We start from the raw sequence: 12,637 nt of genomic DNA, 5'->3' as shown, positions 1-12,637 counted from the left end.
AGTAGAACAGCTTGGGCTTAAATGCATTACATGTCCCCTGCCAGAACCAAGTGTCCTTTTGCTCCACTTCTCTACTATAGGAGACCATAAGATCTTGTACAGTCAAAAACTCCTGATATGCCTTTGCAGATAGAGGTAAATGGAACATATTAATCATATCCTGCGACTGGAAGGCCTCATAGACTGTGATCCATGGATCTTTCACATAAGAGAAGAGCCTAGAGAACCTTAATTGCAAAGGTGCAACTGAATCCCCAATCTTCCACTTTTCAGACCAAAACAGAGCAGAGTTCCCAGAGTTGACTTGAATCCAAGTTGTGTTCCTGTAATGATCCAACAACTTGCAGATATCCTTCCACCAAAAGGAACCACAAATGTCAGTCCCCTGAGGAACAGAAGAGTGATAGTATGTGTCCCAAATAAGAGAGACCAATGGTAGGTCAACTCTATTTAAAAATTTGTGCAAATGTTTGAGCAATAGAGCCATGTTCTGAACACCCAAATTCAAAATTCCCAGCCCACCTTTATTTTTAGGCCTACAAATGAGGTCCCAAGCTGCCAAGGATGGTGAAGGCTCATCCCTGTGCTTTCTCCATAGACACTGCAGGAGCAAGCAAGCTACCAAGATAAAAGATGGGCAAGGAAGACAGAGCAGAATTCAGGAATTGAAGCCTTTCCCCTTGATTCAGAAAGGAAGAACTGGCTGTCATCCTTCTTTCCATACAGTCAGCAAGTGGCATAAAATCCACCATTTTAGGCCTGGTAGTACCAACAGGCAGGCCAAGATAAGTGAAGGGCATGTTATCCACTTGACAACCAAAAGCAGCAGCCAAACCAATGATAGAGTCCTCATCAACATTTATGGGCACCATAGAAGACTTGTGATAGTTGACAACTAACCTAGTTGATGTGGAAAACACTTGCAACATGTCTTTCAGAGCCAAAAGCTGATTTTTATCTGCAGGTAAGATGATTAGGGTATCATCAGCATATTGCACTATTGGATAGTCCTGATCATGGCATGGTATAGGCAGCTATAAAATTCCTCTCCTGAACATATCATTTACCACTGACTGCAATAGATCAGCAGCAATAACAAAGAGTAAAGGTGAGAGACAGTCTCCTTGCCTAACCCCTTTCTTACAAAGAAACTGCCTACTAGGCACACCATTTAGAAGAACAGATGATGTCCCAGTAGAGAGCAACTGCTTGACCCAGGAAATCCATTTCTGACTGAAACCTTTGAACTTGCGGATCTGTAAAATAGCTTCATGTTCAATTGAGTCAAAAGCCTTTTCAAAATCCAGTTTAAGAATTATTATAGGCCTCTTGGATTGGTGACATTGATGCAAATACTCCAGAGACCAACCAATACAATCTTGAATAGTCCTGCTCTTAATAAAACCATACTGATTCTTATGAATGCATGCCATGATGATCTTCTGGAATGTATTAGCAGCCATCTTAGATAAAAACTTAAGACCCATCCCTATCAAAGAAATTGGCCTATAATCTCCAACCTCTTCAGGAGCCAGCTTCTTAGGGATCAAGGTGATATAGGAGCCATTAATATTTTCTAAATTTGCAGTTCCAGAATGAAAAGACTCAGCCAACTCATAAAAGTCTTGACAGATAATGTGCCAGCACTTTTTAAAGAACAGTCCATTAAAACCATCAGGTCAAGGAGCTTTGTCAATGGACATATGTTTGACTGTGTCATCCATTTCCTCATTTGTGAAAGGCGTTGTAAGAAAATCCAACACATCAACTGGTTTTAGCAAGTTACTGAGGTCAAAACCCATGACAATACCAGAAGAAACTCCCATTCTATTCTTAAAACAATTCCAGATAATTCCCTCCATCTGAGAGTGTTGAGAAACCACTGACCCATCAGTATCTTTCAAAGATGCAATAGAGTTTCTTCTATGTCTCTCAGTGGCCATTGCATGAAAGAATTTTGTGTTCTCTCCTGCCAGTTTAAATTACCTGATCGTACACCTTTTTTCCAATATAGAAACTGAAGATGTAAAAGGTTTTCCACATGCAATTTTACCACCTTTCTGAAGTTGAATTCAGGTCTGAATAAAGGCCTTAGCTCCTCAAGACCATCAAGACACAGTATTACCTCATTACATTTGGATATCAAAACCTTCAGCTTAGAAATATTCAGTTGCCACTTTTTAAGAGCTCCTCTTAAGCACTTAAATTTATCAGCAATCCTGGCAGTGATGTGAGATTTATTAGAGGGTTTCTGCCATGACTGCTGAACACATTCCATAAACCCCTCAAGCTCCACCCAATAATTTTCAAAATGAAATATTTTAGATTTGGGGATAGAGGTCTTGATTGTGACCACACATGGCACATGATCAGAAGCAGTTCTGGCCATGGGCAAAACTTCAGTCATAGGGTATGAAGTAATCCAATCAGCAGATGTGAAAAACCAGTCCATCTGCTCTAATAATGGATTATCTTGCATATTAGACCATGTGTAAGATCGACCCTTAAGAGGCAGTTCCAGCAATCCTAGGTGAGCAATGATTTCATTGAAAATAAAAATATCATTCAGATCCCCCCCAGGCAAATTCCTGTTATCCAGTGATCTTATGAAATTGAAATCACCCACCAGTAGCCAATTTTCCCCCAAAGGTATTTGCAAATTATACATCCAACTGACAAAATTATCCCTGTCTTCCCCTAGACAAGGGTCATACACAGATATTAAGGACCATTTCTCATTATTCTGTTTGGAAATGAACTGAACTAGGATTGCAAATGGATGTATCTCAATCACAGTGCCCCAGAAAACAAAGGAGTTCCAAACAACCAAAATTCCCCCAGAAGCTCCAACAGAGGGGGAGAAAGCAAAACTATCAAATCTTTTAGGGCAAAAAGATCTAATAGATCTAAAATCAAAAGAAGCACACTTGGTTTCTTGAAAGCATGCAATAGCACACTGACTCTCATCCAACTTTTGCCTGGCAGCTCTTTGCCTTGCATCTGAATTCAATCCTCTAACATTCCAGCATAACACACTCCAGTTCTTACATGCATTACTCATTAAAACATATATGAGTAGAGAAAGAAGTCTGATGGCACTTAATGCCAGCAAATACAAAAGTAGCATAGGTCCAACATAACACAAATAAACCATTACAGGGCCCATGAAAAGACCAAAACCCTGACAGTTGAAGACCAAAATAAAGCAGCTGCCACCCCACTAACTAAAAGGCCATTACACATTTGCACCATTGTTAGGAGTAGCAGAGGGATCAGCCATAAGCTTCTCCATAGTAAGAAGATCATCTGCTATGCCAAGCTCTTTTCCAATCAGCTGCAGCTTGCTAATCGGAGTTGGAGGTGGAAGATCATCAAGTTGTTCATCCTGCAGGTTGTCAGACATGGTTGCAGAGAAAGGCTTGGACTTGGGCTTCCTCTTCTTGGACTGCATGGGCAGCTCCTGAAAGACTGGTTTGAAACCATCTCTCTACAGAGATCCTCTGGTGCACCTCCTAACAGATGTCTCCACAATAGGAGTAGGCGCCAAGGTCTTCCTTGGCCTTCTGCTCTTTCTCTGTTCCTATGGTGGTGTAGCATCAAGCGCTGTAGGAGAAACATGGTCAGACAGCATTACCTCTCTGTCAGAGGATTCTTCAGTAGATGGAAAGAGGGCCCTTGCCACAGGCCTATGCTCCTGTTCAGGTGCCTGATACATCAATCTTGGCACATCAAAAGCCAAATCCCAACTTCTCTTGGAAAGCACATTAGACTGAATAGGCAGCATGTCAATAGATCTGTTTAGCTGAAAACTAGCATCAGATTGCAGGAAAGTCTCAAAATTCCTTCTGAAAGCCAACTCTGGAGGCAGCTCAGGCCCAAAGAGAACTTTGTCTGCATCAAAAGTGGCAACAAAAGGCTCCTCAACAGCAGCAACTTCAACAGTGTTCTGAGGGGGAACAGGAGGTCTGTAGACCACTATGGCCCAATCTTCAGGATTATAGGCAGGCTCCTCCATAACAGGTTGTTCAGCATTCCGGTCTACATCAAAAACCAGAACAAAATTTGGCTGAATGTTTTGCTCAACAGAGCCAGAGAAATCTTCAGAGAGATCTAGAACCATGGACTGTTGGTCAGCTTGCACATCATCTTGAACAATCTCATCTTCCTCACCCCAAACAGCATTGCCCCAGTTGTTGTCACCCATGTCTGGCTGCTCTGGAGGGGGAGGTGGCACATCATTCCAGTCCATAGCCGGGTAAGGGGGCAAGACGAAAGGAGGGAGCTCTGGAAAAGGCACACCAGGCAGAGGGTGCGGGTTTCCATTTATAGGCATCCAATCCTCGTCATGAGGCATTTGCTCAGCGAAGTTGGCACCCAGTATGTATATTGGTGCAGTCCATGACACTCGAGCCCCACCCCACCCAGCATAATCATTGAAAACCATGTCCCGCGGAACAAGCGCATCTTCAGGAAAGGATGCAAACACAAGGGTTCTGACCAAATAAGGATCCTGACTATTCCAATGGTGAAACTTGCCAAAGGTATTGACTGCAGCTCTGATATTGTCCGTGTTGCGCAGATCCAAAGGGATACCCAGCATCATAATCAACCCTTGACGAAAACCCTGAGCTCCGCGAAAACCCTCTCCCTCATCATGCTTCATAAAGCGAACAAAACGATCGTTTCCCAAGTGCTGAGGGGGCAGTTGGAGAAGAGCAAAACGCACCGCCGGATCTCTAACTCTGAATACTTGGGGTTTGTTACCGGTGAGAAGCTCGTATGTCGTCTTGCCAAGTAGCTTGTGAAGATATAAACGATTTGTTGCATGGCAAGCTGTCTCAACCGCTTCCGCCCAAAAGTGTTTTGGCGTCTTGTACTCATCAAGCATCGTTCTCACCATCTCAATAAGCGTCCGGTTCTTCCTCTCAACAACTCCATTTTATTGAGGTGTGTACGTAGCCGAGAACTCATGTGAAATCCCTTCTTCGTCAAGAAAGGTGTCCACATTGGCGTTCTTGAACTCCGTTCCATTGTCGCTGTGAACCTTCTTGATCTTCACTTCAAATTGATATTGGGCCTTTCTAGCAAAGTTCTTGAAGATCTTTTGGACCTGCGATTTATTATCAAGAAAGAATACCCACGTAAATCTAGAAAAATCATCGACTATAACTAAACCAAAGGATTTTCCACCAAGACTCTTATAGGCATTTGGACCAAAATGATCCATATGAAGTAGCTCGAGCGGTCTTCTCGTGGTCATGATGTTCTTCACGGGGTGGCTTCCTCCAACCTGTTTTCCTGCTTGGCAAGCACTACAAAGTCTATCCTTGTCAAATATAATATCTTTAACTCCAAGGATGTGATCACCTTTAATAAGCTTGTCAAGATTTCGCATGCCCACATGACCTAACCTTCTATGCCACAACCAACCTTTTGAAGATTTAGCAATTAAGCAAGTTCTAGGTTGAGTCTTTTTAGTGAAATCAACAATGTATAGATCACCTCTACATATGCCGGTAAAGACCATTTTATGATTGTCTCTTCAAAACACTTGGCAATCTACTTCAGTAAATAGGACATTGAAACCAAAATCGGCTAGTCTAGATATAGAAAGTAAATTATAGCCAAGAGATTCAACGAGCATGACATTTTGTATGGAGCTATCATGTGAGATGGCCACCTTACTGAGGCCAACTACCTTAACCTTTGAGTAATCACCAAAAGTGACATACTTTCGAGGGCCGTCGTTTTCAGCAAGCTCACGAAACATATCCTTGTCTCCGGTCATGTGATCGGTACATCCACTATCAAGAACCCATTCCTTTCCTCCAGCCATGTAGCCCCGAAGATTAGCCATAAGACCAAAGTGTCTCATAGACTCATCAAGATCAAAGTCACTATCATCATCCTCATCATAGTATCCATGTTCAGCATCGTCTTCTGATTGATCATTTCCTAGAGAGAGTGATTCATTAGATATATGATCATGACAATGTTCATCTTTATGAATTCTAGTGACTTCAGAAATGATGTTGCTAATGATTCCAACATCTCCTTTGTCACACATAAGGTCACGAAGCACAAATAGACAATCGCCAAACTTACGATCATTAGAATTCATCTTACTCAAAACAATAGACTTGTGAAGAATCTCATCTAGATTTTGCAAGGAATAGTTTGGAGATCGTTCCTCAAGAAATCTCCATATGGTGTAAGCACAATCAAGAGTAGGCAAGCAAATAATCAAATTTCTAGGTAATCCTCTAGTGATAAGATTGAGAGTTCTAAGATTGTGAATAATGTCAAGAGACTCATCAGGCACTACTAGGGAAAACCTTATACACATAACTTTAGCAGTAGCGCTTGTTACAAAAGCGCGCTACTGCTACACAGCAGTAGCGCGCGCGGAATAACCGCACTGCAGATACATATATAGCAGTAGCGTGTCCCGTTGTAAAAGCGCTACTACTAAAATTCCCACCACTAAGCCGATAGGCTACACATAGTAATAGCGCTCTTTTAGAAACAGCGCTGCCGCTAATATTGTTGTAGCAGCGCGTTTATGTGTAAGGCGCTACTGCTAACGAAAATAAAATAAAATGAAAAACAAGTAGAGAAGTAAATGCAAATGAAAGAAATAGAAAAAGGAGAAAGAAAAAATTTAAAGAAAAATAAATGGAAAAAGGGAAAAAGGGAGAAAGGCGTAGCAGTAGCGCGTTTCTGAAACGCGCTGTAGCTAACTTAGCTGTTGCGCGTTTTCAGAAACGCGCTACCATTATGTTTCACTTAACCAGTGGTTTCCCTCCCCCCACCACTTCTCCCCCAAATCCCTCGCCCCACTTCGCCGCCGTCTCCCCAATTCGCCGTCGCCCCACTTCGCCGCCGTCTCCTGCCGGTGTGGACGCCCGCAACCTCACCGTCTCCCCCCGAGGCCGCCCTCATCCTCACCGCCGCCGCCTGAGGCCACCCTCAGCCTCACCGCCGCCGCTCGAGGCCGTGCTCGACCTCACCGTCGCCGCCCTCAATCTCACCGCGACGGCCCTCGACCTCACCGCCGCCCGAGCCCGCCCAGGACTGCCGTTGCCCGTGCCCGAGCCCGCCGTCCCCGCCCCTGGCTCCATCGCCGAGCACCTCCCCACCACTGTCTCTCCCCTCTCTGTAATCCCCCCACCACTCCTCTCTCTCTGCATTTTAGAGCAAAAATTAGTAGAGTCAAAGTTAGTTTATAGCAAAAAAATAGTTTAGAGCAAAAGATGTTAAGTAGTAGATGTTAGAGCAAAAATTAGTTTAGAGCAAAAAATTTGGTTTACAGCAAAAGTTAGTTAGGGCAGTAGGGTTTAATTAGGGTTTTTGTTTTCATAGATGTTTTTTTAAAAGAAAAAATGAAGAAAATGTTGTAGCAGTGCTGCTTGTAGTATATAGTGATACTAGTAGATGTTAATTAGGTTAGGGCAGTAGTGGTACTAGTAGATGTTAATTAGATGTTTTTTAGTTAGGGCAGTAGGGTTTTGCTAGGTTAATTAGGTTAGTAGTGCTTCTAGTAGTAGTAGTACAGTAGGTTAATTAGGTGAAATTAAATGAATAACCTAAATGAATGAAATTAGTAGTTAACTAGATTTTTTCCTTTCATCATTATAGAGCACTAAAGTTAACTGAATTTTGTTCTATTAGTAGTTAAATGAATTTTCTTCAACACTTACTTTTTGAATTAGCTTGTGAAATTTGGACATGTATATTTGGACATGTGGTTGCTCGTGTATATTTGGACATGTGTTGCGGTGTCGAAGATGGATATTTGAAGATTGTTTCCAGGGAATGAAGCCGAGTGGCCTATGTTTTGCTGGAATGTTGATTCATTTCTGTTCCGGAAAATTCCAGGTTCTCGATTTGTCCACTTTCTAGCAAAAGTCATGCCGAAATTTTCCGTGAATTTCGGCATGACTTGTGCTACAAACTAGGACATATCGAGTGCCCGGGATTTGCCGCACCGGGAAGGAGTCAACGTTCCTGCAAAGCATAGGCCTTTTTATGTCATTCTTCATTTTATTAGGTCTAGAATTAATTGACTACATTTAATCGTAGGAAACATGGCTAGCAACAACGAAGGACAGGGTTCTGGTGACCGCGACAACGTCTACCTGGTGGCAGAAGAATTTTTGAGGGAAGCCGACGATCAAGAGTTGATGTTGCTGGGTCCACCTGTCACATCGGAGATTGAGACCGACATCGAGACCGGCGCTGAGACTGAGACTGGCGCTGAGACTGAGACCGGCATCGAGACCGACGCTCAGAGTGAGACCGGCGCCGAGACTAGCGGAGCCGGTATAGAACCGAAAGCAAAGAGGCAACAACTTCCTAACAAGCTCAGGACTACTAGACTGGTGGTCACGGAGGTGGACGACGGCAATTTTGAGCCAAACGCGCCCGAGGAAGCACGCGCGTGCTACGGCAATCAAATAGGCTACATCATACGGACAACGGCCACCATCAATGATGAGAAACTACAGAAGATAGATAATATGAGGCCCTCACTCCTAAAGAAGCTGCACCAGATATTCTTGTTCCCGGGACGGAATGAAAAGGATTATAAAGATCCAGATAAGGACCCGGCAATGAAGAAGATGAACAAGCACGCCATGACCAAGTTTAGTGACGCGTTGGCCGCCTGAAAATCAAGGGTGAAATATCGGATCGTCAACAAAAAGGAACCCTACTCCGAGATTGTAAAGGATAATCCGACAATCACGGCAGAGCACTTTGAAATATTCAAGGCGGCTTGCAAGGCCGAAGCTGCCAAAAAAAAGTCGAAGTACATGAAGGGGCTTCAACAGAGGAACATTGGGTGCCACCACCTCGGAAGCCGTGGTTACAGCGGGAAGAGGTCCATATGGGCCAAGGAGGACGCAGAAGCTGCGAGTCTGGGCATCCCAGACCCCTTGGCGGAGTTCACCGTCCCGCAGGAGCGTGACGTCCTCAGGGCCCGGCACCGTTGGGACCCAGTGAAGAAGGTTTTCAAGACGAACGCGGTCACGACGGAGTTCATGAGACTGCTGGTAATTTTAGTTTCTGATCAATTCGACTGCATGTTAGTCATATTTGTAAACGATCCTTGTGCCTTTTGCAGAGAGAGCAGCACAGGATTGCGGCCGAAAGCGACTTGCCATCTGAGGCGTTGGCGAGGCCCAAGTGGGACACTCCATTCAACCGGGCGTTGAACATATTGAAACGACTCCCGGTGGAGACTCGACCGTCGTATGGACGAGTGCACGGTGTCGGAGACGACGCCACGTGGAAGAAGTACTACCGTGAGACCACGGAGGAGAGAAAGGAAAGACGGAGGTTAACTGGAGAAAATATCGACAAGAAGGTTGAGATTGCGGTTGAGAAGAAATCATCTGAGACAGTCGCAACAGCGGTAGCTGCCACAAAACAGGTGGTTGTAGATATGTCTACTACCTTGGTTCCGGCCGTTTTCAATTGGAGCAGGCAAAATCCAGAAAAAATGCCGCGGACTTTCCCCTTGCTGACTTCTTGGGGAGCGGCTCGACTAGCATTGCACTAGCACCTGCAGCTGCACCTGCTCCCGCACCTGCTCCGGCACCGGCTCTGGCACCGGACGTGCTCGGCGGTGCTTTGTCTTTGGCTGAGCTCGACGCCCTCACGATATCTGTCACACCAGCCCCCTTCAATAAATGTATAATCTCACGTTTCGTTGCCTTTCGGATGTCTCACGTCGCAGACCTTTCTTTGCAGGCCGATGAAACCCCCTGCACCATATTGTACACCATCGGCGACCAGAAAGTGGATGTGGGGAAGGCGACGATAATGGAGCCGAAGGAACCATTGTTCCACAACCGGCCGATCCCCCCGAACGTCTTCAAGGTTTCCGTGGCCAGTGTCAAACCGGGCCACGAGAATTTGGCTCCTCTGGTACTAGTGGGGGATGACGACGCGACCCCGCGGCGGCTTGGTGATTGTTGCAATGGGTGGGTCTTGTTGTGGCCAAAGAGTCTGCTTCGTCTGGAGGCGGCCGGGAGCACACCCACGAGCACGCAGTTAGGTATGAACATCAACACCTCACCTACCCAATTAGCGTTGGCTGTCGTGCTGGGTGATAGCGGAGAGGGTGAGGAAAAGGCTCCATTAGTCGCTAGTGATGTCGCCATAGATGAGGATGAGGATGACGATGACACTTGAGTGCAACTATCCCTGGGTGGTTTTGGTAATTCCTAACAACATATAGCTCATTGAGCTAATGCTATTTCAAGATGAATATTTCAGGAAAGCTCAATGATTGGCATGGCATGGATTATAAAGTGGACCCTTCAAAATGCTAAGGACAAAAGATTGGCTCAAGCTCAAAGCACAAGACTCTACATTTTCTATTTTAGTGGTCCAAGATCATATTGAGTCTATAGGAAAAGCCAATACTATTAAGAAGGGATGAGGTGTTGCTTAATGAGGTTCTTGCTCAAAATGCTTAGTGATATGCTCCAAAACCCTCCACTACTTTCTCATATCCACATATGTCCCAAACCAAATATCCAACTCGGCCCCACCGATTCTTTCTATCCGGAGCCACCGAGTTCAGTTGACATAGCCACTGCTAGAAACCCTAGTCTTTTCGGTCTCACCGATAGGGATCTCGGTCTCAACGAGATGGGATTGTAATCTCTCTGTTTCCCTTCGTAACGTTTCGGTCAAATCGAGATGAGCGATCGGTCCCACCGAGATTGCAATGCAAACACTCTGTTTCCTTTTCGTAACGTTTCGGTCAAACCGAGATGAGCGAATCGGTCCCACCGAGTTTGCCTGACCAACTCTCTGTTTGACTATTACCAAAATCGTTCTCACCGAGTTTGTGTAATCGGTCTCACCGAGATTACATTATGCCCTAACCCTAATGATATCGGTCCAACCGAGTTGACAGCCGGTCCCACCGAAACACCTAACGGTCACATTATGAACCAAATCGGTCTAACCGAGTTCTTTGAATTGGTCCCACCGAGTTTGGTGATTTGTGTGTAACGGTTAGATTTTGTGTGGAGGCTATAAATACCCCTCCACCCACTCTTGATTTGTGGAGAGAGCCATCAGAACATGCCTACACTTCCAATACATATTTCTGAGAGAGAACCAGCTACACTTGTGTCGAGGTCAAGATATTCCATTCCAACCACATAAATCTTGATCTCTAGCCTTCCCGAAGTTGCTTTCCACTCAAATCTTCTTTCTACCAAATCCAGTCCTATGATAGAGAGTTGAGTGTTGGGGAGACTATCATTTGAAGCACAAGAGCAAGGAGTTCATCATCAACACACCATTTGTTACTTCTTGGAGAGTGGTGTCTCCTAGATTGGCTAGGTGTCACTTGGGAGCCTCCGTTAAGATTGTGGAGTTGAACCAAGGAGTTTGTAAGGGCAAGGAGATCGCCTACTTCGTGAAGATCTACCCTAGTGAGGCAAGTCCTTCGTGGGCGACGGCCATGGTGGGATAAACAAGGTTGCTTCTTCGTGGACCCTTCGTGGGTGGAGCCCTCCGTGGACTCGCGCAACCGTTACCCTTCATGGGTTGAAGTCTCCATCAACGTGGATGTACGATAGCACCACCTATCGGAACCACGGATAAAAAATCTCTGTGTCAACATTGCGTTTGCTCCCTCAATCTCCTCCCTTTACCTTCATATGCAATTGTTTTACATTCCGCTGCTATACTCTTAGAATTGCATGTGTAGGTTGATTGCTTGACTTGCGCTAAGTTGCTAAAATCTGCCAAGAACTAAAATTGGGGAAAAGCTAGATTTTTATTTGGTCAAGTAGTCTAATCACCCCCCTCTAGACATACTTTCGATCCTACAACACTCAACAGTATGTCAATACTAGCGCCTACTTAGGGTTTGAGCGTCATGAGTCAGTGCCTGAATTGCCGTCTCCGGAGGCTGAACGTATTATGGATGACCTTCCGGTAGTAAAGAAGTCTAGGAAGAGACCGAGGAAAGGCTAAAAAGCTGCTTCTATGATCCAGCCGCATCAGCAGCCTCGGGTTCAAGACCGTATAGATATCCCCAATGCGGCAAAATGGCATATCCCCGGTCAACCAATCCTACCTGAAGCAGCGCTAGGGGCCAGATTCGGCGATCTAAGGAGACTTCATGATGATGTGCCGCGGATAGAGAAAGGCCTCATTGCCTTGAAAGATCCAGGATACCCACTCTACGTGGTTAACGTTCTGCGGCAATTGTCGTACGTGGACACATTCCCCACGGAGAAGTTCTTCCTTCGATTCGATTACATATTCGACATGTTTCACATGAAGAAGATGGATTTTACGTTTGTCCGCCTTTATGCCTTGGACATGAACTACCTCATCGGGGTTGAGCAGATACCTCATATCTGTGTCGCTGACCCGTACTTCATGCACGAGGGCTTCTTAGGAGTCTGCGCAAAGCACCGTGAATACGCGAGGGAATACATCGTCAATTTCATGCTCGCCAACAAGGACAAGGAGGCGACTCTCGTGCCTTATCATCCCCTGTAAGTCATCCGTGCGGATATCCTTCCTTCGATTTCAATCATTCATTTGCACGGTGGAGGCTAATTAATTTGAGGTGTACTTATTTTGCGCAGTGGCAAGCGCG

At 45.1% G+C, this 12,637-nt stretch overlaps 1 protein-coding gene across 1 annotated transcript; it reads right to left on the bottom strand.

Moving 5' to 3' along the window:
* Window positions 1–575: 575 nt before the first annotated feature.
* On the bottom strand, window positions 576–3,451 carry LOC141043068 (uncharacterized). The gene is made up of 5 exons (XM_073511986.1): window positions 3,240–3,451; window positions 2,962–3,014; window positions 1,169–1,576; window positions 1,068–1,073; window positions 576–958 (listed from the first exon to the last, which is right to left on the bottom strand). The coding sequence occupies exons 1-5, from the start codon at window positions 3,449–3,451 to the stop codon at window positions 576–578; spliced, it is 1,062 nt and encodes a 353-aa protein (XP_073368087.1).
* Between the last annotated feature and the right edge of the window lie 9,186 nt (window positions 3,452–12,637).

The sequence above is a fragment of the Aegilops tauschii genome, chromosome 3, assembly GCF_002575655.3.
Source record: "Aegilops tauschii subsp. strangulata cultivar AL8/78 chromosome 3, Aet v6.0, whole genome shotgun sequence".
Taxonomy (NCBI): domain Eukaryota; kingdom Viridiplantae; phylum Streptophyta; class Magnoliopsida; order Poales; family Poaceae; genus Aegilops; species Aegilops tauschii.
This window is presented reverse-complemented; position numbering and strand designations above follow the sequence as displayed.